At 45.7% G+C, this 27,631-nt stretch overlaps 1 protein-coding gene across 4 annotated transcripts in view; it reads right to left on the reverse strand.

Annotated features, from left to right (window-relative positions):
* Fgd3 (FYVE, RhoGEF and PH domain containing 3) overlaps positions 1-27,631 on the reverse strand; it is a 64,386-nt gene that overhangs the window by 21,303 nt on the left and 15,452 nt on the right. For 2 of the 4 annotated variants that reach the window (XM_090329918.1, XM_090329917.1), the window contains exons 4-15: positions 26,292-26,875; positions 21,054-21,143; positions 19,523-19,659; positions 16,655-16,811; positions 10,081-10,219; positions 9,180-9,238; positions 7,894-8,040; positions 6,334-6,426; positions 4,556-4,635; positions 3,565-3,595; positions 3,034-3,141; positions 1,313-1,375 (exon numbers count right to left, since the gene is read on the reverse strand). In XM_090329918.1, coding sequence (XP_090186044.1) covers positions 1,313-1,375; positions 3,034-3,141; positions 3,565-3,595; positions 4,556-4,635; positions 6,334-6,426; positions 7,894-8,040; positions 9,180-9,238; positions 10,081-10,219; positions 16,655-16,811; positions 19,523-19,659; positions 21,054-21,143; positions 26,292-26,717 — 1,530 coding nt within the window. In that variant the 5' untranslated portion in view covers positions 26,718-26,875. Of the gene's footprint in view, positions 1-1,312; positions 1,376-3,033; positions 3,142-3,564; positions 3,596-4,555; positions 4,636-6,333; positions 6,427-7,893; positions 8,041-9,179; positions 9,239-10,080; positions 10,220-16,654; positions 16,812-19,522; positions 19,660-21,053; positions 21,144-21,982; positions 23,068-26,291; positions 26,876-27,631 lie in introns of those variants that run through there. The other 2 variants (XM_090329919.1, XM_090329920.1) reach the window with 2 other exon arrangements.

The raw sequence follows: 27,631 nt of genomic DNA on the forward strand, positions 1-27,631 counted from the left end.
AGCAATCCCCTGCCTTCTTCCCTAGGCTGGCTCTGCAACCATAGCTAGCCCTCTTCCCTACCTCTAGGCCAGCCCTGAGCCTACCTTTTCCTCTTCCAGGGGACTACGTGACAGAACTCAAGGGCCAAAGCAATAATTTGACAGGGCTTGGGTTCACAGAGAGCTGGAGGGCTGGAATTTATGACCAGGTAGAGTCTTCAGCTACTTTAGGACAGGTGGCCCATACCTGTCCCACATGCAGGGAGACCTGGGATATGTGTGAAAGACAGAGAGAAAAAGACAGACAGACAGACAGACAGACAGACAGACAGGCAGAGAAGCAGAGGAAGGATGGAAAATAAGTCAGGTAGAAACAGAAGCAGAAGCATAGAAGAGACAAGAGAAAGGAAGGAAGGAATAGCAAAGTCATGGAACTGACACTGTAAGAGAAAGACTGCAATGGAGCAATATAGAGATAAAGTCAGAATGAGAGATAAGAGATAGGCGAAAGAGAGGGAGACAGAGAGAGCAAGCATGAGGGAAAGGAGAAGAGGAAGAGGATGTGTGGCTGAACCCTGAGGTATTATCTGGAGAAGATCCAGGAAGGAAAAAGAGCCCATGTCACAGCCTTGAGCTAGCTGCTGCTCATGGTGGTTCTGGAATCCTAGTTGCTACCAGTACTGGCAATTGTGAGGCCCGACAGCTAACACTGTGGCTCAAGCACTGGGGATCACTGTGTCATCAACTATTTAACCTCTCCATATTAAATAAGGGAGAAGAGCTTCCTCCAAGGGCCCACAGTAAGCCCGGGGGAATGAATGGGTGTATGAACACAGGCCCTGGGCTTTTATGGGAAGCCTTCAAGGAGACAAGAACACAGAGAGGTAAGGAGACAGTGTTCTTCTTGCCAGCTCATGGTGAGCTTCTGGGGTGAGGAATAAATATTTCTTTGCATTTTTGGGGGGATGCTTTTTAAGAACCTAGCACCTTATTATGACACGTTATACCAAGGCATGATTCACACCAAGCAAGGGTATTATGTTCACAGTGAGAGCTCAGAGAATTCATCGTGGGCACACAGCAAGGAGAGAACCACCAACAGCTTTCCCATAACCTCAAGAGCTCTTGTCATGACCATTGCTGGCCCCCAAGCCACCAACACCTGACCTCAGGCACAGCCTCACATTTGAACAGCGGACTCTGAGCAGCTGGGGTAGGGGGTAGGAGGAGAGACACACTGACCGCTCAGCCATCACCATCCAGGACACCCTGGTCTGATTCCTCCCTGGCACCTTCTATCCCTGCTGACCAATGAGGAGGGGGTGTCACTCACCCCTGTGGCACTCCCACTGCTGTCAGTCACCCCCACGGGCTCCATAGAACTTGTGCTCACCACCTAGAAAGGAACCCAGAAGCTGAGTGTAAAATGGTTGCCCGAGGGAATGTTTCTTATCCCAGCAGCTGTGTGCATTGAGGGTAGGGGACACAGCTTAGCAAGCTCAGGGACTCTGAGGAGTCTGCTTCTTGAGCCTGGACCTGAGCTGACGACATCTGGCAGAATTAGCATTTCCCAGCCAGGTGGGCTGGCAGGGGAGATCTTTGTGGCCCCCCCTTGATCAGAGGCTCTTAAGTCACACCTGTAGCAGGGTATCTCTGTAGGCTCCCTCCTCATTTCAAGGGGTCTTTGTGGGGAATCTAAAGACCCTCATGCCTGCAGAGCTCAGCCTATAAACAACAGCGTGATATCCAGCTTAACCCCTTCGGTTTCTAAGTCACCGCCATATAGGGAGCACAAAGAAATCTTCCTTCCCAGGAACAGTGCTAAGTCTTCCTCCAAAATTCATCCAAGAAGTTGGGGAGGGGGGAGAAAGTAGATGTGCTGTAAATATTAGGTGATCAGTAGACCCTGTTGGGGTTAGGAGGACAGGGATAACTGGAGGTGAGCATGGAGCTGCTGGGTTTGTCTGGGCAAGGTAGTTCTTCCACATGTACCCAATAAGAGTGGGGGACCACCAGTGATCACTGAAAACAGCATGGCTGCCGCTGTGAGCACCGCTTTCCAGATGTCTCTGCTATGGCTTCAGTACCCCCCCCCCACCAAACTTTCCCAGAAACAGCCATTCTGGACCCTTTCTTGTATTAAGAAGAAATCAATTTCCACAGCCAATTCTCTCTCCCTGACTTCACAGATGGAGGGAGGGGAAGAAAGACCAAGATTCAGCCTGGGGCCTCAGCCCCATCTGCTCCTCCTAGATACTCAATGGAGACCCTGCAGCCTACTTCCCTTTATGGAGTCTGTCCCCAGCAGCCCCAAGACAGTTCCATAAAAGACAAGGGATACTCTGTTACTTTCCTCTGAGCTGACATCTCACAGAACAGGGGGATATTGGGGGAAATAATACAACTGAGAGAGAGTGGAGGAGGGAAGGAATGGGAGAGGGAGAGGGAGAGGGAGAGGGAGAGGGAGAGGGGTGGGGGGAGGCTGGGAGTTTGGCCTAGTGGTAGAGTGCTCGCCTAGCATGCACGAAGACTGGAGTTCAATTCCTCGGAACTACATACATAGAAAAAAAGCCAGAAGTGGTGCTGTGGCTCAAGTGATAGAGCTCAAGCCTTGAGAAAGTCCAAGGACAGTGCTCAGGCCCTGAGTTCAAGCCCAGGATTGGCAAAAAAAAAAGAAGAAGAAAGAGAGAAAGAGAGGGAAGGAGGGAGATAGGCAGAGGAAGAGAGACAGGAAGGGAGGAGAGAGAGAGAGAGAGAAAGAGACAGAGAGGGAGAGAGAGAGAGAGAAAGAGAGAGAGAGGGGGGGGTAAGAGAGAGAGGGAGAGAGAGAGATCCTCCATTACTGGATATCCTAGGCTGGCCAAAGTCCAAAGGAACATGCTGGAAAGATGCTGTGGTCTGGTCATGTCACTGAACCAGCATCAGTGGCCCTAATCCTAGCAAGCTGCAGTGAATCCTCAGTAAAGGTGGTCGAGGGGCCCATCCACACACTTGCACCTCTCTCCCTGACAGTCAGCCCTCCCCCTCCCTCCATGGCCCAGGCTGCTGACTTACAGGTGAGTCTGGAGACAAGCTGGACTCCTCATCCTGGCTGCAGGCACCACTGAAAGCTCTGAAGGTCTCACTGTTCTGCTTGTGCTTCTCAATGGTGGCCTGAATGACCTGGACACAAAACAAAGCCACAGGGCTGTTAGAGAGTAAGGGAAGGACACTGACACTGTGAGAGACATGCCTGCCCCTGTCCTGGCACTAGCGGAGCTTCTGGCCATCTTACTTCCTCTGGATGAATGATGTGGGTAAGAGGACCTGCTCCAGAGAGACGCCTCGCTCAAGGCCTCTCTCAGTTCATTCACATGCATTCTTCTTATTTTTTAATTTTAATGGAGAAGGGCTCTTAGAGGTAATGTGGCATTTGAAGGGGTAAGTGCAGGCCTCTCTTCTTGGTGGGGCTCAGGGGCAGACATTGGCAGGCCTGGAGGATAAGATCTTCTACTGTTGGTTCTAATATTCTTGGTTCTAACATGAAATGGACATACTGCTCAGTAACTTGGGGATTTGGTTACATCAAAACCTTAGAACTTTCACCTGAATCCATTCTTTCTTCTCTTCTTCTGTCCTATAAAAACAAAAACAGTATTTTATCGATCCCATCTTGAATACTGATTATAAAACCCTAAGGCCTGTAGCACACACCTAGCCATTCACTGGTCAAGGCTAGAAGGTTGGCTTGGGGCGGCAGTGGGTGGGGCTCAAAACACTGTGGCCAGGTAGGGTTCCATCTGCCTGCTGTGCAATGGATTGGATTATATACCAATGCTTGTCTGAACCCTAGTGGGCAACTCTAAAGCTCTCACACTATTGGTGGAGTATGGAGGGGGCCAAATTTCCCACATACCACCAGTGAGAGCACAGGCCTGGCTTTAGAAGGCCTGGGCAATAGCCACTGAAATATAGTGGCTATTGAAATTATACATTATAATATATAAAATATATTATGCATTATGCATTGCACATCATATCATGTGTGTTACCTGTTATATGTCATATATTTTATATTTCTCTCTATATATATGCATATATTATATATTTCTTTTTTTTTTGCCAGTCCTGGCCTTGAGCTCAGGGTCTGAGCACTGTCCTGTGCTTTCTCAAGGCTAGAGCTCTACCACTTGAGCCTCAGCACGACTTCCAACATTTTTTCTATGTATGTGGTACCAAGGAATCGAACCTGGGTCTTCATGCATGCTAGGCAAGCACTCTACCACTAGGCCAAATTCCCGGCCTCTATATTATATATTTCTATACATTTATAACATATTTCCATATATATATATTAGAAATATCTGGATGGGATGTTGTGTCTACTAGACCTGACCTGGGAAATAAGAGGTAGGCAAAGGCTTATTTTTTTGCATTGGCCTCCCCTTGTTACTGTGAAATGTTGAACTACGAATAAATAAATACATATATAAAAGCATACTGATGGGCTATCTCATTTAAGAAAAGAAGCCATCTGCTGAAACCTTAGATCAAAGGCATTCACCGAGCATCAGACTAGAGACAACCTGTGCCATACCGAGTCTGGAGCTCCAGGGATCTTCTTCCTCCCTTTAGGGTGAATACAGGTGCTGCTTTTGGCTTGACAATATCCTGCACCTGCAGAGCAAAGCAGGGAGCAAAACATAAGCAAGAACAAATCAGTCCTCCTTGTTGCTTCCCAATGTCAACCCTATGTTGTTGACTGGAAGATTTTTCCCTGAGGATGTGTCAGAGGCAACTATGGGCCCTCAAGTCTGCAAGAAAGGAAAACTAAGGTTTGGAGTCATGGTGGTTGCTGCTTGAGCTGGTCCAGGAGCATGGTGGGCCATGGATCCTGCCCCTCCAGAGCTGGGACTTCTCATCCTCTGTATTTGGAATGCTATGGAGCAAACCCACTCCTCAAGCCTCTTCTAGAAATTTAAAAGTTGCCTGCAGCCAGCCATGGCCAGCCTTTCCCCATTGGCACCATGGGCACCACTTCCTAGCAGCACTGCCTCCCTCCTTAGGAGGGATGAGGATCTTATGAGAAGAGCCAGGAGATCCTCAGCCACTCTGCAGACATCTGAGCCGTGTGGGCATGTGCAGCCTATGTTTAGAGACTTCAATAGGAAGATGTGTGCCCAGACAGAGCTGATGAAATAGGACCATGTACTTATAAGTCTGTCAGAGTGCCTCTGCTCCCTTCAGCACAAGACCACAGAGCACACTGGCAAAACTGGGGCTCCCTGCGGTCCTTACAGTGATCCTTATTAGAATTCTTATCCCTGATCAGCCAGCTGGTGGATTTAGGGAAATAAAATCTCTTGACACAGCCCAGAACCACAGGCTGAGAACTTTATTAACACCTCAGATTCATTAAAACAGGACTAATTCCTTATGGAGAGACACTGGAAAAGATATCTTCTGACTATAGAAAAAATATATAGATATATATTTCCTGTAGTTATTGCTTGTAATTGGAGCATGTGGGGGATGTAGTAAAGCTTATACTCAGGGGTTGGGTGCTGTCTCTTAGCTTTTTCACTCAAGGCCCACACCCTATCACTTGAGCCACAGCTTCTTGCTTTTTGGTGGTTAATTGGTAACTTTCCTGTCCAGGCTGAATTAGAATGGAAATCCTCAGACCTCTGCCTCCTGAATAGTAAAGATTACAGATGTGAGCCACTATTGCATGACTGTAATTGTCTTTTATCAGTAGTGCCATTTCAAGAAAAAAAAGAACTTTTTTCATTGCCATTTAAGCAAATCTTTAATATTTTGTATTAGCAATATTTCTGAAGCACTCATTAATTCAAAGCCCTTCCCACAATGGACAAAATCCATTCCAACTGCCACCATGAGACACAGAACAGGCTCCTAGACCAGAGGGACATCAAAGATGCACAGGTCATTTGCAAACTGTCCTCTGGCTTTGACAGTGCAGCAGAAGATAAAGCTTGGAGTGCAGGGTTCAGGCTGGGCAAGCAAGCCCACACTCCACCTTGAATTCATCCCTGTAATCTAAACCTCACATTAGGGTATTGCAATGGGATCCTTAGTCCTGGCCTTATTAAGTGATCACACACACACACACACACACACACACACACACACACACACACACACATCCTGAAGCTGTTCACTTTCAAACAACGTCTTGTCTAATGAGTCTGGCAGGGACCTTGAAGATAGGTGAAGCCAGAGAGACAGGAATTCTGACTTTCTAGGCCAGGGCACCAGGGCTGAGATGGCATTTTTATAAGACTTCAGTCAGAAGTCTTGGGGCCCCTGCAGGCAGATATGAAAGGGTAGCGTGGGGGTAGGGAGTTCACCTACCTGGATATCAGAGATGTCCATTTTCTCCCGGACACTGAACTTCTGGCCCATGAGTCGCAGTTTAGGTACACAGTAGAGGACCATGCTGTTGAACTGCAAGAAGGATGGCTTAGTGAGGGGACATAGTAAGTTCCTCACAGAGGAGCCTTGGAAGCCTTCCTTTAAAGTCACACAGTAAAATAGTGTTTAAAAAACATTTGCTGGGCACTGTGGCTCATGCCTATAATCCTAGCTACTCAGGAGGCTGAGATCTGAGGAACAAGGTTCAAAGCCAGCCCGGGCATAAAAGGACCTGAGACTCTTATCTTTAATTAACCCCTAGAAAATGAGATGTGGGGCTTGGCTCAAGGGTAGGGTGGTAGCCTTGAACTGAAAAGCTCAGAGACAACACCCAGGGGTAGAACAGTAGCCTTGAGCTGAAGAGCTCAGGGACATTGCCCAGGCCGAGTTCAAGCCCCATGACCCACAAAAATTTTTTTTAAAAAATGTTTGTTTTATGCCAGTAGTGGGGCTTGAACTCCAGACCTCTCACTTCCCTTTAACTTTTTTGCTCAGGGCTGGTGCTCTGTAATTTGAATCACAGCTCCACTTCCAGCTTGTTGGTAGTTAATTGGAGATGAGGCTCATGACTTTCCTGTCCCAGGCTGGCTCGGGACGATGATCCTCAGATTTTAGCCTCTCAGTAGCTAGAATAAAAGATGTCAGTCAGCAGCCCTTGGCATGAAATGGAATTTTGTAAAGATGTGTACAGTCATTTTTAGCTAAGGTTATATCTTTTAGAGAATGGATTGGACAATGGCTTCATTTTCATCCAGTTCTTAGTTTGTCCGCTGTGCATGTGCACTGTGTACTAAGCAAACAGGACTTTTGGATGAACTATGGATGCATGTGCAACCATGGATGGTTCTTGTGTCTAGTTAAAGAAGCCAGACCTGTCCCATGGCATTTATGCGGTGCTATGAAAAAAAAAAAAGCAGAACACATAAACATTGTAACTGCTATCAATGTGACCAGGGGCTAGGAGAGTGCTTAACCACACAGGGACAGGAAAAAGGAATTGGGATTGAGAAGTGGAAGGGAAGGAATAATTCTGTCACTTGATTCCAGTTACAATGGTTGTAATTTTTAGTCAGAGCCAGTTAAAGAGAGTCTTGCTGAAAATGAAAAAAATTAAACTTTAAGAATAGACTCCGGACAGTGGGTATAGAGCACTTATTTTCTAAGCAAGGGAGGACCTGGATTTGATAGTTGGCAGCACCAAAAGGAGGAGGAGGAGGAAACAGAGGGGAAGGAAAAAGAACAGAATAGGGAAGAGGAGGAGGAAGAAGAGGAGGGGGAAGAGAAAGAAGAAGAGAAAGAGGAGGAAGAGGAAAAGAAAAGGGGAGAAAACAAAGAGAAGGAAGATGGAAAGGAGGAGGAGAAAAAAAGGAGGAGAAAGGAGCAGAGATAAGGAAGAGGAAAACGAAGATGAGGAAGCTGGGGAAAAGAAAGAGAAGGAGAGGAGTTGGAGGAGAAAATGGAACTTAGAGGTAAATGGAAAAAGAACAGAGTCCAGCTCACCAAGAAGAGGTGGCGGTACTGGGCTGTGCCATTCCTGGCTGACAGCTTCTGAATTTGGCCCTCCTTTATCAGCTCATTGGCTGGGTTGACAATGTCCTCTTCTCCACCCAGCTGCTCATACACCTCCAGGAGCTTGTGCATTTTTTCCTATAAAAGACACAGGACTTTGGCAGGTGCACGGTCACAGGGTGATCAAAGGCCTTCAGTGTCTGCTGGGGACCCAAAGTGTCTGCTGGGGACCCAAAGGCAAGCTGAACCTTGCTCTGCAACTGCAACCCAGAACCCCACCAGGACAAGGAGCCTGCTGACAGTGAAAATGAAGGGAAAATGTGGTGACATTTGAGTTGATTGTAAATTGACTAGAAGTTCATCATATAGTGAATAACAACAACAATAACAACTCTCTCCATTGCTATGTGTCAGGCACTGTTCTACACAATATGTGTTTAATTCATTTCATTCTGATAAGGTGGACTGTTAGTCCGATTTACCCAACAGGCAAAGATCAGTGGAATGGCTGTGACTCAGACTGGGCCTATACATATGTTACCATCCCAGGCCATGGTAACTAGATGTTCATGTGACCAGCCAGCATCCTAAGATGTGATGGCATAGGGGCAGCAACTACCAGTCCTAGCTCTTATCTAGAAGCCAGCTCCTGCTCTTAGCACATGATATACAAATGATTCCTCCTCCTCCTCCTCTTTCTCCTCCTCCTCCTCCTCTTCCTCTTCCTCTTTTTCCTTCTCTTCCTCCTCCTCCTCTTTTTCCTTCTTCTCCTCCTCTGTATAGGTCTTGGGCTTGAACTTAAAGCCTAGGCCCTGTCTCTGGGCCTGGGCACCGTCCTTAAGCTTTTTGGTCAAGGCTGGTGCCCTACCACTGGAGCCACAGCTTTATTTCTGGCCCATTTGCTGGTTTAATTGGAAGATAAGAATCTCAAAGATTTTCCTACCCAAACTGTCTTCAACCATGATCTTCAGATCTCAGCCTCCTGATTAGCTAGGATTACAGATGTGCCACCAGCACATGGCAATTTTTAATCTCCATGAAACCTAACAAGATAGTTTCTTCAGTGTCCTAACTTCAAAGATGGGGAAACTAAAGTACAGAATGCTAAGTAACTGACCAAGGGTCACAGATCTAGTGAGGAGCAGGCCTGTTTCGTTGCGGACAGAGCCTCCTGGGATGGCTCCCCTGGAGAAGGTGCTGTGGTAAGGCACTGACGTGCCCACCCACCCCCACCCTCCCTGCACCACTTAGAAAACCCTCACAGCAGTCACACTCACCATTTTCCTAATGGCTGCATTGGAGTGGTTGGCAGCTGTGGAGATGAGCTCCAGCGACCCTGCAGGAGAAGAGCTCAAGTCAGCCTGGGCACATGACTTCATATGGTGTCATTCAAGAGGCTGACTCTAGCCTAGCCGGGCCGGAGCGAGCAGGGCCGGAGCGAGCGGGGCCAGAAAGACAAAGGGGCCAAAAAAAAAAAAAAGAGGCTGACTCTGGAGCTTCACACAGCTGCCAACGCTGGGAAGGGGTTTTCGCTGTATTTGGCCTTTCTTTAAAGTCCCCAGACACACTCAAAGGTCCAGCCTGGAGAAGGGGTAGGGTCCAAAGCCCTGTGGACATAGTCCCTTTGCTGGGCTGCTGAGACCACTACCAACTGGTATTCCCCCACCCCCACCAGCCCCACCTGCCATACTCCCCAACCTCCCCACCCCCATAGACTCCTGTCCTGTCCTGCCATCCAGCCACACCTCTAAATGCCTTGTATGAGTGTGTGTCCCCTGCTGGCCTCACAGGGCCCATTGCTGGGGCCTAAGCTATGAATAGGGCTATGTGGCCGCATCCTTCTCAGAGCCAATGTCCTCTTCACACTTTATGCACAGAATGTTTTTCTCTACATTCAGAAACACTAAGTTGAGGCGGGGAGCATAGCCTAGTGGTAGAGGGCTTGCCTAGAATGCACGAAGCCCTGGGTTCAATTCCTCAGTACGACATACTCAGAAAAAGTCAGAAGTGGTGCTGTGGCTCAAGTAGCAGAGCACTAGCCTTGAGCAAAAAGTATCCAAGGACAGTGCCCAGACCCTGAGTTCAAACCCCAGGACTGGCACCAAAAAAAAAAAACCCACTAACTTATTTCCTAACAATTAGGTATATTCTGGATCTTTCAGCCTTGGGGCCACTCACTCTCTGCATCCTTCCGGTCTGGGGCATCTCCAGGGAGCCTCTTCAGATAGTCCTTGAGCAGCAGCTCATAGCGGGGGACCCTCTGCACAGGCTCCAGCATGTGATGCTGCAGTGTCAAATTTCCACATACCTCTTGCTTCTGGAGGAGAGAGGAGGGGGTAGAGAGAAGTTTTAGCACCTAAGGACAGACATGGACACCCCTCCTTGGGCCTGCTTCTGGCCACCACAGCTACAGGAGGCCGTCAACGCTGCCAGTGTTTAAAGTCTATAACTGGAGAAACTGAGGCTCAGAGAGGCTGAAGGATGAAGCTGTGGCCCAGGCAGGCTGGTTCTGGCCCTGTATCTCTCCCTTCCCACACAGTCTCATTGAGAACACACGTGCCAGGACGATGCCCTTCCTTTAGAGTGATTTCTCCCCAGTCTGATCACCCAGAGCCTGAGCTCAACTTCACTCTTCTTCCTGGAATGGAGCCAAGCTTTGTTCAACAGTCCCTTTAGGGAATCAGGACTAGAAGCTGGCCTAAAATGTCTTTCTGCAGAAAAACACAGGTGGAGTGATCTTTCTACGCTAGGACCCTGGTGAACCCAAGCCAACCCAGCACCACTCACGGCTCCCCACACCTCTCCTCCTCTTTCTGGACCACAGCTAATCTCTGCTAATGTTTCACCTCCTCCTCACTGCTGCTGAAAAGGGCAGACCCTTGATCCATCAGGCAAGTCCCAAATGCAGGCATGCTGCTGCCACCACTCCATTGCCTCTATTTCCCCTTATGTTTTCCTGCCTGTACCACCTTATTTTCTCCTTCCCCACATGCTCATTGGAAGTTCATCTTGGCTGACAGAACCTGTTGCCCTGTCTGCCTACTGCCAGCCCCTGGCAGCAGCAACAGGTCCTCAGCCACTTGTTCTTGCCCCCAAAGGGCAACTTCTAGCTCAGATGAGCTCAAAAATGTCTAGGAGCCAGGCACTTGGTGGTTAATTCCTGTCATCCTACCTACTCAGGAGGCTGAGATCTGAGGATTGTAGTTTGAAGTCTGTTCGGATAGGAAAATCTATGAGACTCTCCTCTCCAATTAATCAGCAAAAAGCTGGAAGGAAGGTGTGGTTTAAGTGGTAGAATACCAGTTCTGAGTACACGAGCTAAGGGATAATGACCAGGCTCTTACTTCAAGCCATGGGACCAGCACAGAACACACACACACACACACACACACACACACACACACACACACACACATGTATGCACGCACGCACGCGCACACACACGCCTTGGATACAACAGGACTAGAAGTGCCAATCAAAACAATTACTTCATGGGAGAATCCTCAAGGGATGAGAAAGCACAGGATATGTAATGGTCTCCAAGCATCTCCTTTGCAGGAAACTTATGAATATGGGGAAAACACAACCTGACTCTAGGGAAATGCACAAAAACACAGCCTGACCCCAATTGTGGCCAAACCCAAACTGAAAGCAAGTCAACCAATAACTGAGTTGATCCTCTCAGGAAGTTAGGACAGAAGCCTGTTCTAGATGAAGAGACAAAAGATAATGGTCTTAGCGGAATTATAGACCAAGAAACAAAGAAAGAACAATATTGAGACAACTGTTGACATCTGAGTGTGGGCTGTGGAGCAGATAGTTCTATGACATCAATTCAAAATTCCTCGTTTCGATCATTGTGCATGTGGAAGAATTGCCTCCTTCACGTTTATTGATAAAGAGCTACAGTGTCTGCAATTTAGTTTCAAAAAAGCTAAAAAGAAATGATTCTTATGTGTTTAGGGAGGATGGTAAACAGGATAGATATTATCTGCTCACATCACTTTGTTATTATTGCCACTCTTCTATAAATGTTTGAAGTTTTATTTTTTTGTTTAAGCAATGTTTAAATATGTTTTGGATTTAAAAAGGAATTTTTTCTTTTTCTTTTCTTTTATTGTTGGGATAATGTATAAAGGGGTTACAGTTATGTTTGTCAGTTACCTTTGTCTTGAACATTACCATGCCTTCTCATGTTTTTGTACCCCACAAAGGAAATCTGTAAGCCGGGAAGGTGGCTTATACCTATAATCTTAGCTACTCAGGAAGCTGAGATCTGAGGACTGAGGTTTGAAGCCAGTCTAGACCGCAATGAGACTCATGTCTAATTAACCACCAGAGTGGATGTATGGCTCAAGTGGTAGATCACTAGCCATGAGTGAAAAAGCTAAGGGACAATGTCCAGGTCCCAAGTTCAATCCCTTGTATCAGCACAAAGAAAAATTTTAAAAATGACAAAAAGTAAAGCCTTCACCAGTTGTGGGATATGCAAGCGTCATTCAATCCCATTTTGTGTATGGTGGGCCTTTGCAGCCTCAATCTGTGGATGACAGACTATTCCCAGCTCATGCCAGGAGCAACGTGGAAGTCAACAGATTTGGTCTAGGTCTCTGGGGTCAGTCATCTGTAAAGAATGAGCTCGGGTAAATGTAAGGTGCAGAATTGTCCCTATGCCTCCCATCCCAGTGCTCAAAGTTATCTAACAGTTGGCTGTGACTATAGACCATGTCTGCCAGTAAGTGTCCTTAGCATCACCCATAGACAAGTCAGTGCTGGTACAGACATTGCAGACAACTGCCTGACAAGGTTTTGTTACCTATGGGCCTGCTGGAACCAAGAATCTGGTCTGCCCCATCTGAACAGGGGACAGCTGCCTAAGCCAGGCCAAGCACTTGTACCTTTCAGGAGAGAGCTGCTCATTGAGTACACATATGTCATTATGCTGTGAAGCTGTGTGACATGGTTTAGTGTCACCGCATTTCCTGGGAGACAGACAAAATCCCAAAGTATGACCTTCCTCATCCTTCATCTTGCTTGATATGCAACCCGGGAAGAGAACTAGACAAACCCCAAGTTTGTATTTGTTTTCTGTTCTTTCTCAAAATAACCATATGGATGTAAATTGGCCATTGCAAATTGAATTTTTTTTGTCGGTCATGAACTCAGGGCCTGGGCTCTGTTCTTGAGTTCTTTCACTCAACATTACTACTCTACCACTTTGAACCATAGTGCCACTTCTGGTTTTTGAGTGGTTAATTGGAGATAAGAGTCTCTCAGGGATTTTTCTGCCTGAGCTGGCTTCAAACCGCAATCCTCAGATTTCAGCATCCTGAATAGCTAGGATTATAGGCCACTGGAATCCAGCTATATAATTTATTTTTGTGCTGGTCCTTTAGCTCTTCCACTCAAGACTACCATGATCGAGCCACATCTCCAGTTCCTAGCCATTGCAAATTTAGAAAAAGTTCATCTTCTGCAACCATAGCATTAGAAGGACAATGATAATGATGAAGGAAGAAGAGAAGGAGGAGGAAGGAGAAAGAGAAGAAAAAGAGCAGACTTAAACATTAGGACGAGAAAGAACACTCAGGCTGCATGAGGCTTGAATGAGGGAGGTGCTGGAGGGTTAGGGCTGACAATAACTCCCCTTCATAATTTATGCCACCTTGGCTGTTGATAGGATTGTAATGGGAACATAGTTCCTGGGAAAGAAACCATGTTGCAACTTGTATCTTGGAAAATGAGGCTTTGTTCTTATCTCCTCCACAGGGTGCAGAACCACTGCTGGCCCAGATGCTCTGTCCCCAAAGAAATTCTACTCTGCTGGTCCCTATCTGCCCCCACAGATCTGGATAACACTGTAGATATAGAAGGCCAAGAGCTGGTCTCCCAGTTACAGGCTCATGGCTGAGTGAGGAGAAGGTGGAGCTTACTGAGGTTGATTGTGACTATTTCATGGGACCAGTCAGCAGGAAGGGTCCAAAATGTACAGAGACCTCACACTGCTACTGAGTTGGAGGTGCTTGGAAGCCGTGGGTGATCTGGTGATAGATCCCCTGTGGGAAGGACCCTGCTTGCACATCTTCTACAGGAGACACTCAGAGCCCAAGAGCCCATTAAACTACAGAAGAGGTTCAAAAGGAGTATATATATGATATGTATATGTACTCGGTGGTGTGTGTGTGTGTTAGCCGTTCTGGGCCACAGAGATGTTGGAGCAAGCAGCTTATTGCGAATCTGGGCTCTTTCTACACTCTACAATCTATCTGAAATTTACATCAAAAAGCCAGGGACTGGTGACTCATGATTATAATCCTAGCTACCCAGAAAACTGAGATCTGAGGATCATGATTTAAAGCCAGCTTGAGCAGAAAGTTTAAGACTCTTAACTCCAATTAACCAGCAAAAAGCTAGAAATGGAGTTGTGGTACAAGTGGTATACCACACCAGCTATACCAAAGGAGAGGCCCCGAGTTTAAACCCCAGAATTGGTGCACGCGTGCATATGCATATTCACATTAGAATAGCTTTAACCATTTTTAAATAAAGCCATAAAAATAAAGAAAAAATAGAATTCATATTTGATAGGTAAAAATACATTTGTAGCCTTTTTCAAAAGCATACTTTCTTTCATTTCTTTTTTTAGTGTGTGTGTGTGTGTGTGTGTGTGTGTGTGTGTGTGTGTGTGTGTGCCTATTCTGGTGTTTGGCATAAGGTTCTCAAGTTCTTACTCAGCTTGCTTAGTCAAAGCTGGTGCTCTAACACTTGAGCCATAGCTTTACTTCCAGCTTTTTTTGTGCTTTATTTGGAGATAAACGTGTCAATAATTTTTCTGCCTGGGCAGGCTTTGAACCATAGTCCTCAGATCTCAGCTTCCTGAGTGGCTAGGATTACAGGCATAAGTCACCAGCACAGCACCTCAATGCATTCAGTAATTTTTTTTTAAATGTGCTTTTGCTGGAAATCAGTGGCCTCTGCCTGTAATGCCAGCTACTCAAGAGGCTGAGATGGGAGGGTTGCGGTTTGAAGGCAGTTCAGGCAAAAAACTTCTATAAGACTCTTATCTCCAACTAACCAGCAAAAAAATCAGAGGTATGGGTCAAGTGGTAGATAGCCAGCTTTGATTAAAAAACCAAGTGAGAAGGTAAGAGCCTGAATTCAAACCCTAGTATTGGTATAAAAATAAAAGTTAATACAAATAATTTAAAATAAAATTTTTATATGCTCACTATCAAGATTATTTTTTAAAAGATCACTCAGGGAAGTACTACTTATGAGAAGAATGATAAGTAATATTTTATGTCCATATAAAAATCTTGTAGAAGTTGGGCACAGTGGCTCACAACTATAATCCTAGCTGCTCAGGAGGCTGAGACCTGAGGATCAAGGTTCAAAGCCAGCCCAGGCACAAAAGGACCTGAAACTCTTATCTACAACTAACCTCTAGAAAATAAGAAGTGGCTCAAGGGTAGGGTGGTAGCCTTGAGTTAAGAGCTCAGGGACAGCACCCAGGCCAAGTTCAAGCCTCATAACCCACCAAAGAAAAAAATCTTGTAGATTGGTTAAAAGACCAGTATGCAGTAGATAAGAGCAACAAGAATTGAGAACAGGCTGTTTGCAGACAAATAAAAGAATCAGGTTGGGCTCTGCTGGCTCATGTCTATACTCTTAGCTACTCGGGAAGCTGAGATCTAAGGATTGAAGTTAGAAGCCAGCCTAGACAAGAAAGTCCATGAGACTCTTCTCCCTAATTAAGCACCCCAAAAAGCTGGAGTAGAACTTTGGCTCAAGTGGTAGAGCACTAGCCTTGAGCAAAAAAAAAAAAAAAAAAAAAAACCCACAGAGATAGCACCTAGGCCCCGAGTTCAAGGCCAGGACTGGCACCAAAATAAATAAAAGGAAAGAAAAGATCAATATAATATTGTGCTTGCTCTATACATTGAGGGAGACCATACAGTCAGAGACCACCTCTGAACCCAGGTTCTATCAAATAATTATTTGTCCTGCTGGATCTTGGTTTTCCCATCTCTGCTGTGAAATTGATAATTCATCTCTGGGAGTTAACTGTAAAAATCAAAGCATCAATGAAGCATCATAACACATCTAATAATTGTCCTGATTTCTCTATGTTCCAAAATTTCAATAATGTCACCTATTGCTTTTGCAGAGGCAGTACTGGGATTTGATCTTGGGACCTTGAGTAAAATTTTGCTTGTAGCTGGCACTCTATCACTTGAGCCATGCCTCTACTTCTACTTGTTTGTTTGTTTGTTTTGCTGACTAATTGGAAATAAAAGGATCCATCTGCCAGGCGCCAGTGGCTCACACCTGTAATCCTAGCTACTTAGGAGGCTGAGATCTGAGGATCGAGGTTCAAATCCAGCATGGGCACAAAAGGACCTGAGATGCTTATCTCCAATTAACCACCAGAAAACTGGAAATGGTGCTGTGGCTCAAGGGGTAAGGTAGTAGCCTTGAGCTGAAGAACTCAGAGACAGCGCCCAGGCCCTGGGTTCAAGCCTCATGACTGACAAAAAAAAAAAAAAAAAAAAAAAGATTCACCTGCTCCGTCTAGCTGTGAGCTGAGATTCTTAGATCTAAGTCTCTTGAGTAGTTAGAATTACAGTCATGAGCCACTGGCATACCACACACACACACACACACACACACACACACACACACACACACACACACACACAGAGTTCTGTGTGCTGCCCGGGAGGATATCTGCCGAACCACTGTGGTCACCCACCTGGATGCTGTGAATTACGTCCTTAAATGGCAGTGAGCGCTGGGTCCATGTGCTCACCAGCCCCATTGCCCGGTCGAAGTTCTTGACGTACTCGCCATACATCTTTAGGAAGGGAGCCAGCTTCTGCAAGATGTCCCCAAGCCGAGGATTTGTGTCCCTTGATGGTTGAGTAAGGTTATCAGAAAAACAGCCAGAAGGAATGGGGTTCTCAGGCTAGTGGACGTAAACTTTACCAAGGAGCTGTTGGTGGCGGAGGGCAATGGCCTGACACTTAGTATACTGATGGTCTCACTGGTCACGCTCACTAAGCTTTTTTTCTTAAGTCTTGTGGGGTAGAAAATAGTATGTCACTGGAAATTAAAGGAGAAATGTCTATTAAGCAACTGAAGAACATGCTGAGGACTAGTGCTCAAACATGGATGATATCGGGGCTGGGAATTTGGCCTAGTGGTAGAGTGTTTGCCTAGCATGCATGAAGACCTGGGTTTGATTCCTCAGTACCACATACATAGAAAAAAGCCAGAAGTGGTGCTGAGACTCAAGTGGTAGATCTCTAGCCTTGAGAAAGTCCAAGGACAGTGCTCAGGCCCTGAGCTCAAGCCCTGGACTGGCAAAAACCAAAACCATGAGAGATATTAGTAATGGATCCCCTAGAGTAATAGGCCACAGTTATCAAAAAGGATGAATGAAGTACCAGTTTGCACCTTCAAAGCGTGCACAGATTAGAAATAACCACTCTACGCTGATGGTTCATGCCTGTAATACTAGCTATTCAAAAGCTTGAAGATCACAGTTCCAAGACCGTCCATGCAGACAAATCAAGAGACTTCTATCTCAGTTAACCAGCAAAAAGCTAGACGTGGAAGTATGGCTCAAGTGATAGAGCACTAGTCTTGAGCAGAAAAAAATCAAGTGAGCAGATGAGGTCCTGAGTTTAAGGGAAAGAAAAGAAAAAAAAAGGAGAAGAGAAATGAAAAGAAAGGAAAAAGCAAGACTGACAGGCATTGATGGCTCTCACACTTGTAATCCTAGCTACTCAGGAGCCTGAGAACTGAGGATCCTGGTTCCAAGCCAGTCTTGGTAGGAAGATCTGTGAAGCTCTTATCTCTGATTAACCAGCAGAAAACCAGGAATGGGGATGTGGCTCAAAGCGCAAGAGCACTAGCCTTGAATGAAAGAGCTCAGGACAGTACCAGGCCCTTTGTTCAAGTCCCACAAACACAAAAGAAAAGAAAAGAACAGGAAGGAGGGAGGGAGGGAGGGAGAGAGGGAAGGAGGAAGGAAGGAAGGAAGGAAGGAAGGAAGGAAGGAAGGAAGGAAGGAAGGGCAATGAGTGTTCTATTCAATCTGCCAAAGTCACAAACAGCACAATACAAACCCTACTGCTTTGGATAAAGCTTGCACTTAAGTTCCAAAAATGGGAAAATATAATATCATATTAGTCATTGAACTTAAATCTCTTTATTGGATATTTATCCTAAGTAAATAGGCAAAATCAAAGAAGAAAGGCACAGGCATAAAGCCATCACTGTGGTGACATGCTTTTCCACAACCACGACAAAAGGACAGCAGGTAAGTGGCCACATTCCCATATCCTTGTCATGAAAGTCTGAGGAGGCTGCATGCACACTTGCAGTTGAACCTCTGGGGTCTCAAAGGGTATAGCTGGCTTCTATCAGGCTCAGACTTCTTCATCCAGAGGCCTATATCCAGCCTTGGGAACATAGTTTGACTTGTTCTGCAGCTGACCCTGTCATTCTGAACACATGGTGGGCAAGGCCTGAGTCACAAGTGAAAAGAAAAAACAAAACAAAACAAAAGCCCTAGCCAGCCCTTAAGGGTCACCGCGGAAAAGCCAGGCCCAGAAAAGACATGAAAAGCAGAAGTGCTAGGTTTCTCACAGTAAGGAGGCGCATAATGAGAATTAGCAAATCGGTGCCTTCTCACATCATCGCATTAATTGTGGTTTCCAAGACATCCCTCTGCTAAGAATGGCCCAATAGATTTCATTTTCAAAGCATGGCTTCTACCAGGTACCAGTGGCTCATGGCTATAATCCTAACTACTCAGGAGGCTGAGACCTAAGGATTAAAGTTCAAAGCTAGCCTTGGCAGGAAAGTTTGTGAGACTTATCTCCAACTAGCCTGTATCAAAAAGCCAAAAGTAGGGGCTGGGAGTTTGTCCTAGTGGTTAAAGTGCTTGCCTAGCATACACAAAGACCCGGGTTCGATTCCTTGGTACCACCTACATACAAAAAAGCTGAAAGTGGTGCTGAGGCTCAAGTGGTAGAACTCTAGCCTTGAGAAAGTCCAAGGACAGTGCTCAGGCCCTGAGTTCAAGCCCAGGACTGGCAAAAAAAAGCCAAAAGTAGAGCTCTGGTTCAAATGGTAAGATACCAGCCTTAAGCAGAAATAGATAAGAGAAAGTGCCAGATCCTGAGTTCAAGCCTCAGTAGCAATCCAAAAAAAAAAAAAAGGAAAATGGAAAAAATTAGTAAAGAATGGGCAAACAGGAGAAAGGCATAAAGAGGAGGATCTGGGTTCCATTGCTGGGGAGAAAGTGGAGTATAAGCTAGAAGAGAGAAGTCCATCCAACCAGCACTATTAATTTCTTATCTTGGGCTTCTTGACCCTCATTTAAATTCCAGGAAGTCCTGAATGGGTATTATAATTCTCTCGTTCTATATCAACTTTCTCTAAAACTATGGCTTAGAAACATAAAGTTCCTTGTCAGAGTTCCCATTCAGAAAGGGGAGGGACTGAAAATGGACCCAGGCCACCATGGCACTGGACCCAGGCCCATAGGCACTGGATCTCAAGCGCATCAACTCCAGGTTTGGAGACCTTGGGTGTGTTGAATGGTACTCACCACTCCTCTGTGATTCGAGTCTGCAGCTCAGGTAGCAGGAACTGCCCATGGAAGCGGTAGATGGAGGAGATGTTAGAGAAGATGCCAGTGATGACTTCCTGGGGGATGCCTGCTTCTGTCAGCTGGGTGCAGAAAACCTAGGCATACAGAAGTCCCTGAGTGTGATCCACCCTGGACATCTGCCACAGGTGTAGGCACTTGAACACAGGGTACAAGAACAGCTATTGCTTTCTTTTTTTCTTTTCATTTTTTTCTTTCTCTTTTTTTTTTCGAGGCGGGGGGGGGGAGAGGCAGTCATGGTGCTTGAAGTCTGGGCATTGTTCCTGAGCTCATCAGATCAAGGCTAGCCCCCTACCATTTGAACCACAGCGCCACTTCCAGTTTTCTGGCGGTTAGCTGGAGATAAGAGTCTCACAGACTTTCCTGCCCAGGCTGGCTTTGAACCGAGATCCTCAGATCTCAGCCTCCTGAGTAGCTAGGATTGCAAGTGTGAGCCACTAGCACCTGGCCCTAGTGCTTTCTTCTCTTTTCTTTCTTTCTTTTTCTGCTTGTCGGTCATGGGGCTTGAATTCTGGACTTGGATGCTATCCCTGAGCTCAAGGCTACCGCCCTACTCCTGGAGCCACAGCACAACTTCCTTTCCTAATGAATGTCAGAATCATTGGTCTCCCTTGTCATCAGACTGGTTCAAACCACTTCATGATCTTATCATAAGTTTATTATAGCTAAGGATTATGGCTGAGGCAGGGGCTGAACCTGGGGAAAGAACAGGTCATCTTTCCTTATCCCTTTCTTGATCTTGGTTGAGTCTTCTTTGCCTGGAATGTAAGATTCAAGCAGAAATAACCCATTCTGTCCAAACCTAGTTCCTTTTCTTTCTTTATGTATTTATTTATTTATTTTTCTGCAGTATTGGTTGTTGAACTCAGGACTAGTTAGGTAAGCATTCTACTTGGTCCATAGTCCTTTTGATATTGTTATTTTTCAGATAAGGTCTTCTGCTATTTGTTTGGGCTGGCCCCAGATCATGACAAACCACCAATGCTCCTTGTGTAGCTGGGATTATACATACATATCATAACCTCCATCTTTTTCATTGAGGGGGTATCTTTTTTGTTAATTTCTTGCCCAGGCTATCCTTGAACCACAAGCCTACTCACTTTCATTAGCCTTCTGACCAGCTGGGATTATAGGCCTGTGCTATTTCCCTTGGTTACCTATCAAGCTTGGTTTCCATTGGTATTTTCCCCCTGTTGTTTCATGGACAGCATGATTTATACAGAGAAATACCTAGTCCCTATTTATGTGCTCAGATAGTCTAGTCACTAAGACAAAATGCCCCAAAGGTTGTAAGATAAGACCTTTGCCCTGGAGTCACAAGCACTTTAAAAAAATACACATTTCCTAATCAGACTTAACATTACTTCAACTGTAATATCTAAGCTATAGGGTAAGGGAGAGACTCTGCCCTGAAACTTCCGACTGGAATTCTGAAAGTGGACAGAGATGGGCTCTGAGTTGTATGAGCTACCTGGTCCAATAGGTGCAGTCGCTTCACGTAGGTCTCCTCTGTGTGCAGGAGTTCCTGGGCAATCTGGAGTAGCTTCTGACTGTGGGTACACTGCAGAGAGAAAGGAAACCTCTCCATAGAGGGGAAATGAGCACCCAGCCTGGGCTACCCACCAGGGAACCAGGGGATGGAGGTGGCCCAGGTTGCTGGGACTGGAGGTGATACTCAGTTCTCATAAATGCTATTTCCATAGAATGTTCTGTTGGGGAGGGAGTGGGGAATTCAATTATTTTTTCCCAGTGCTCCAAAGCAACTATACCCATGTGACTCTTTCCTTCCTTCCTTTCTTTTCCTTTCTTTTTTTCTCAGTTGGTTGTAGAGTTGTAGGGCTTGAACTCTGGGCCTGGACGCTGTCCCTGAGTTCTTCAGCTTAAGGCTACTGTCCTACCCCTTGAGCCACAGCGCCACTTCCAGTTTTCTAGTGCTTAATTGAAGATAAGAGTCTCATGGACTTTCATGTTCAGGCTGGCTTTGAACTGCAATCCTCCGATCTCAGCCTCCTGAGTAGCTAGGGTTACAGGTGTGAGCCACCGGTCCCTCCCCCCACCCCCTCTTGCCTCTATTTTCTTAAACTTTGACTACAAAGCATCAAAATATAACACTTAGAAGGTATCTCAGCATTGGCTTAGTATGCCCAAGGCCCCAGATTATAACCCCAGCAACACACACATACACACACAATGGTGGGCTAGGAAGGTAGATCCCTTCCTTCCTACCCAGTGACACGGACTTTAACATTACATGGAACAGAAAACCCTCTGAGAATTCCACAGACCAGTGAAGAAGCTCTAGCACCTGTGATTATAAAACCAGAGAGGGGATTATGGTTTGGGAAATGAGGAGAGAAATTGGTGACGGCTGATAGGCTTGTGCCATAAATGACCAACTACCTGATGATGGATAGCTTCTAAACAGTCAAAATTGATGTTCCACATTATGGAGGCTGCAAGTCCAAAATCAAGGCACCAGCAGGCTTGGTGTCTGCTGAAGTCTCAGTCTCCAGGATAATGTTTTGAATGTTTTCCCTCATGTGATGAAAGAAATGAAAGGGGAAAGAGGTGGGGGGTGAGCTAAATTTTGTATCCTCAAATGGTAGATGATCAAAACAGAAAGAACACACGAATTCCTTCTTTCCCTCCCTCCCTTCCTCCCTCAGTGTCTGTTTTATAGTGTTGGGAGTTGAACTAAGGACTTAACACATAGGCAAATGTTCTGCCACTGAGCTATAGCCCCTACACCTCCCCTTTTGCTTTTTTTTTTTAACCCCAACCCCTCCCATTTTGCTTTTTTTTGGGGGGGGTAGGTCTTGGGACTTGAACTCTGGGCCTGGGCACTATCCCTGAGCTCTTCAACTCAGGGCTATTGCCCTACCTCTGGCCCTGGGTGTTGCCCCTGAGCTCTTCAGCTCAAGGCTACTGCCCTACCCCTCAAATCACAGCCTCACTTCCTTTTTTTTTTTCCTAGCGATTATTTGGAGATAAGAGTCTTTAGTGCTTGGGCTGGCTTTGAACCACGATCCTCAGATCTCAGTCTCCTGAGTAGCTATGATTATAGGTGTGAGCCACCACGCCTGGCTTGCTTTTTCTTTTTTCTATTTCTACTTTTTTTTCTTTTCTTTTCTTTGTTTTTTTTGTGTCAATATGGAGTCTTGACTTAGGATTCAACATTTTTGCCAAGGCTGATGCTCTACCACTTGAGCCACAGCTCCACATCTGGCTTTTTGTGGTTAATTGGAGAGAACAGTCTCATAGCCTTTTCCTACCCAGGCTAGTTTCCAACTGTGATCTTCAGATCTTTGCCTCCTGAGTAGCTAGGATTATAGACATAGGCCATCAGCACTCAGCTGTCTTTTGCCTTTATGAGGGTTTTAATCCATCCATATGGGCTCTGTCCTCACCACTTAATCACTTTCTCACCTCTTAGTACTATGATATTGACGATTATGCTTTAACATATAAATTTGGGGGTATAAATTTAGTACATAGCAGCACCCTATAATGCCCCTATCTCTATCCAGTGTACATTGAACAACTCAGAGGTAACCCCCAGGGCTCTTCTTGCAGGGCAGAAACAAAAGACTTGTCCATGCATATATATGGAGCAGGATATCTAAGAGCAGCCTAAAAGACTAGGGCCTGCCTTGCTTATAGAGTGCTGAAGAGACCAGGACTAGAATTTAAAAGGCAAAGAAAAACAAAGACTAGCAGCAAATTAGAGCATCAGTTGTGCAAGCAGAAGCCGAAGGAGCTTAAAGGCTTGGGAAGTTCTAGAACTTCCAGTTGTGCTTATCAGACTTTACCCACATAAGCCCAGCAAATAACTCAGATGCCAATAGTTCACACCAGTACACTAACTACTCAGAAGTCGAAGGCGGGAACATCATGGTTTGAAGCCAGCCTAAGCAGAAGAGCCTACAAGACTCTATCTTCACTTAATCAGCAAAAAGCTGAGCTGGAGATGTGGCTCAAGTTGTAGAACACCAACCATGAACAAGTAAGCCAAATAAGAGTCCAAGGCTCTGAGTTTAAGATCTAGTATTGGTACACACACACACACACACACACACACACACACACACACACACACACCTCCAAATATGCTACTCACAAGAGACTCATTTCACATATAAGGACATACAGATAAAAAAGATGAAGAAGATAGTCCATACATACAATAGCCAACATAGCAGACATGACTGCATTTATAGCAAGTGAAATTATCTTTAAATAAAAGAACTTTAGCTGGGCACCAGTGACCACACCTGTAATCCTAGCTACTCAGGAGGCTGGGACATGAGGACTGTGGTTCAAAGCGGCCCGAACACTAAAGTACTTGAGACTCTTATCTCCAATTAACCACCAGAAAATCGGAAGTGGTGCTATGGCTATGGCACAAGTGGTAGAGAGGTATCCCAACCCTCATGACCAACAGAAAGAAAGAAAGAAAGAAAGACAGAAAGAAAGAAAGAAAGAAAGAAAGAAAGAAAGAAAGAAAGAAAGAATAATGTTATTACATAATGATTAAGGATCAAGTACCAAGGAGATATAGTAGTTATAAGTATTTATGTACCACAAAACTCAGAGCTCCTAAATATATGATGCAAGTTTTGTAACATTAGCTACAATAATGCCTATTAGACAAATACAGAATCCTCAACAACAATACAACTCACATTCTTCTCAGGACCACATAGAACATTCTTCAAGCTAGACCAAAGTTAGTTATAAAACAAGTCAACAAAAAGACATATACAAAATACCTTTTCTAGTTATAAAGAAATAAAACTAAAAATTATAACATGATAACTAATGGGTAAAAAAAGAAATCATAAAGAATACTGGAAATACTTTAATACTACATGAAATCTTGACAAACTTCTACAAGACAGTAAAGACAGTCCTAAGAAGGAAATTTTAATTTTTTTGCCAGTCCTGGGGCTTGAACTCAGGGCCTGAGCACAGTCCTAAAGTAAGTGGGTTTACTCTTCATAAGCTGCCAGCTAGATGTGTCTCCACAAACCCAAAGCCAATGAGTCTAACTGATACTGGACTGAAACCTCTAAAACTGTGAGAGAGAGAGAAAAAAAAAAAGAAAAGAACCTTCTCTGTGGAATTGTAACTCATTTGTACAACTTCTTAATAATAAAAGGATTGGAAAAAAGAAGAAATACAACGCACTTTTCTCCTTTCACATGTTGACTAGCTCAGGTATTTGTAGAAGGCTGATGAAAACAAGGGGAGGAGATTCAGAGTGTCAGGCTCCTGGACCAGTGCTTGCTTATGGTACACAGTATTATAACCAGAAGCCTCAACATGGAGAAGACAACCCATTCCCACCGGGAAAGGAGCATTGGCATCTTCCTACCACAGATGCAGGGACTTGGGACTTCCCCAGACAAGGAGTGCATCTACAGTTTCCCCATCTTATAGGAAGCTAAGAGATACGGCTAAGTCCTAGTTGGAGCTCACCTCCAAGAGCCTCAGGTGACCGGTGCCCTGTGTTATCTATACAGGGCATCTTGACATTTGGGCTTGGCTGATCCCTCTCCCCCAGGGCTGGCCAATTCCTAGAGCTAATGAGGGATTTGCCTTTGATGGTACCATACAAATGCAAACCAATTAAACCCAACCGCACATCCCTGCCCTCATTACTCCAAGGCCAGGTAGTAGACAGCCAGGGAGAGCCTTCTACCCTAGAGCTGGCTGAAATTACTCAATCTAGCAATGCTGAGCCTGTTCACCCTGACTCACTCGTTCCTTCCTGTGTAAACCGCAAGCCTCCGCCCACAGGTTGCCCTTCCCTTCCATCCTCCCCTTGCTGGCTCACTGGCCCTGCTACTTCCCTATGTGGCTTCACACGGCAGGGTAGCCTTTCTTGGGAACTACGAGCATCAAACTGCTTTCCCTGGCTGGTTATGACTGAACAATATTACTTATATTAATACAGCTCAGAGGCCAGGAGTTTGGCCTTCTGGTAGTAGAGTGCCTAGCATGCACGAAGACCAGATTCCATTCCTTGGTACCACATACACTGAAGAAAGTAAGAAGTGGTGCTGTGGCTCAAGTGGTAGAATTCTAGCCTTGAGAAAGTCCAAGGACAGTGTTCAGGCCCTGAGTTCAAGCCCCAGGAATGGCAAAAAAAAGAAAGAAAGAAAGGAAGGAAGGAAGGAAGGAAGGAAGGAAGGAAGAAAGAAAGAAAGAAAGAAAGAAAGAAAGAAAGAAAGAAAAGCCTCAGTATTCACTCTGTGAAGCTCACGGTGGACTAGACACTGGCTGTCCCTTTACCAGAAAGACCTGTCCCCTGAATCTACTGTGTTAATAGCTTTATCACCATGAGGATCCATCAGTCCCAGCCCATCAAGACACATGTACCCACATTTAGAATAACACAGAGCACCCAGCCTGGGCCATGCCCTGTAGGTGATGATCTGAGAACCATGGTCTCTAGTCCTCAGTCTCCCCATTTAGAAAACAGGAAAGCAAAATGGGCAGCTTCAAGCAGCACTGCCAGTCAGATTGATCATCATCCCTTCCTGGGGTAGAGGTGGGCACACGGGGAAACGGAAGCTCAGGAATGAGGTCTTCTCCTTTTGTGGAACAAGTCTGTGCACTCCATTTCTATGGAAGTCAACCACCCCAAATCTCAAATCCTCCAGGGAGAGCTCTGCACTCAGGCCCTGGAATAGAAGGAGAAGCCTACCTGGATCAGGCCAGTGTCATCAGCCTTCAAGGGGGTGTTCTCAACCTCAAGGTCCTCATCCACATCATGGCTGTCCTCTTCTTGGAGAGAGTCCTGTGGTGTCTGACTGTCAATGGCTGTTTTAGGGTGCAACTCCAGCATGGTGGGTTCTGGGGAGACCTCACTGCCCTCCTCACAGGGGAAGTTCTCACCGGCAACGCTGGAGGATGGGCTGTCAATTCCACTGTCGCGGTTGGGGACCTTCAGGCCAGGATCTAGAAGGCTGCTTCCTGCTGTACCCTGGCTGCCAAGTTCCCCTTGGTAGGTGCCGGGTTTAATGGGAAGCACTCGGGGCTTCCCCAGGGAGGAGCTGCCAGGCCTAGCATTCGATACCTCTACAGGGACGATGGCTTCTGGTGAGGATGAGGATCCCCCATCTAATTCCATCCTCAAAGCTGAGTTTCCTGTCAGGAAGAGATGAGTCTACCTCAGGATAGCCTCCCCAAATCAGCCTCCAGAGAAAGTCAGCGTCTCAGAGTTGGGCTGTGGTTGCCTGTGAAACTTCAGCAGCCTGATGGATTTCAGTTGGGTCCTCTTCAGACAGGCTTTGAGAGAATAGCAAATGGAAAAATATGTTACTTGAATAGTATTTTTCCTGCCAAAAGTAATCCTCATCTGGGTTTGGTGGCTCATGCCTCTAATCGCACCTACGTAGGAGGCAAAGATCTGAAGGATTATGGTTGAAGGCCAGCCCAGGGGAAAGTTCACAAGATCCTATCTCAGTCAATCACTAGGCCTGCTGGTATGTGCTTGAAATCCGGCTCAGAAGGAAGAATAAATAAGATCAAAGTCCAGAATGGCCCTTGGCAAAAAATTGAGACCCTCTCCCACAAATAACAAATACAAAAAGGGCTGGGGGTGGGGGCGGGGCTCAATTGGTAGGACATCTACCTTAATAGTGGGAAGCCCTGGGTTTAATGCCAGTACCCTACTAAACAAATAATAAGTAATAACTAAATAAACAACCTACTACCACCAAAAAGAGTAGCAAGCATGTGGTGTCATATGAGGCTATTTGCTGCTCAATACATTCAAAATATCTGCACAAATTAATGACAGTATTCAGCAAGAGCAGTGACTTGTATGCATAACACCCTTCTAGGCCCATGATGTTTCTTGTGAGTATACTGCCAGAAAACGAGGTCCTGCAATGTTCCAGGCACTGGGATGTAAGGGGTACCACCTCACATTTGTACATCCGAATCTCTTGGCCCATTGGGCAGGTGGCAAATCCAAGCTCAATTCCTAGTGCACAGAATTCATCAGGCAGCTCTGAGGTAAAACCAGACCAGAAGAGAGAG

This window comes from Megascapheus bottae, chromosome 3, assembly GCF_031878675.1.
Source record: "Megascapheus bottae isolate mThoBot1 chromosome 3, mThoBot2.hap1, whole genome shotgun sequence".
In the NCBI taxonomy this organism is placed as follows: Eukaryota; Metazoa; Chordata; class Mammalia; order Rodentia; family Geomyidae; genus Megascapheus; species Megascapheus bottae.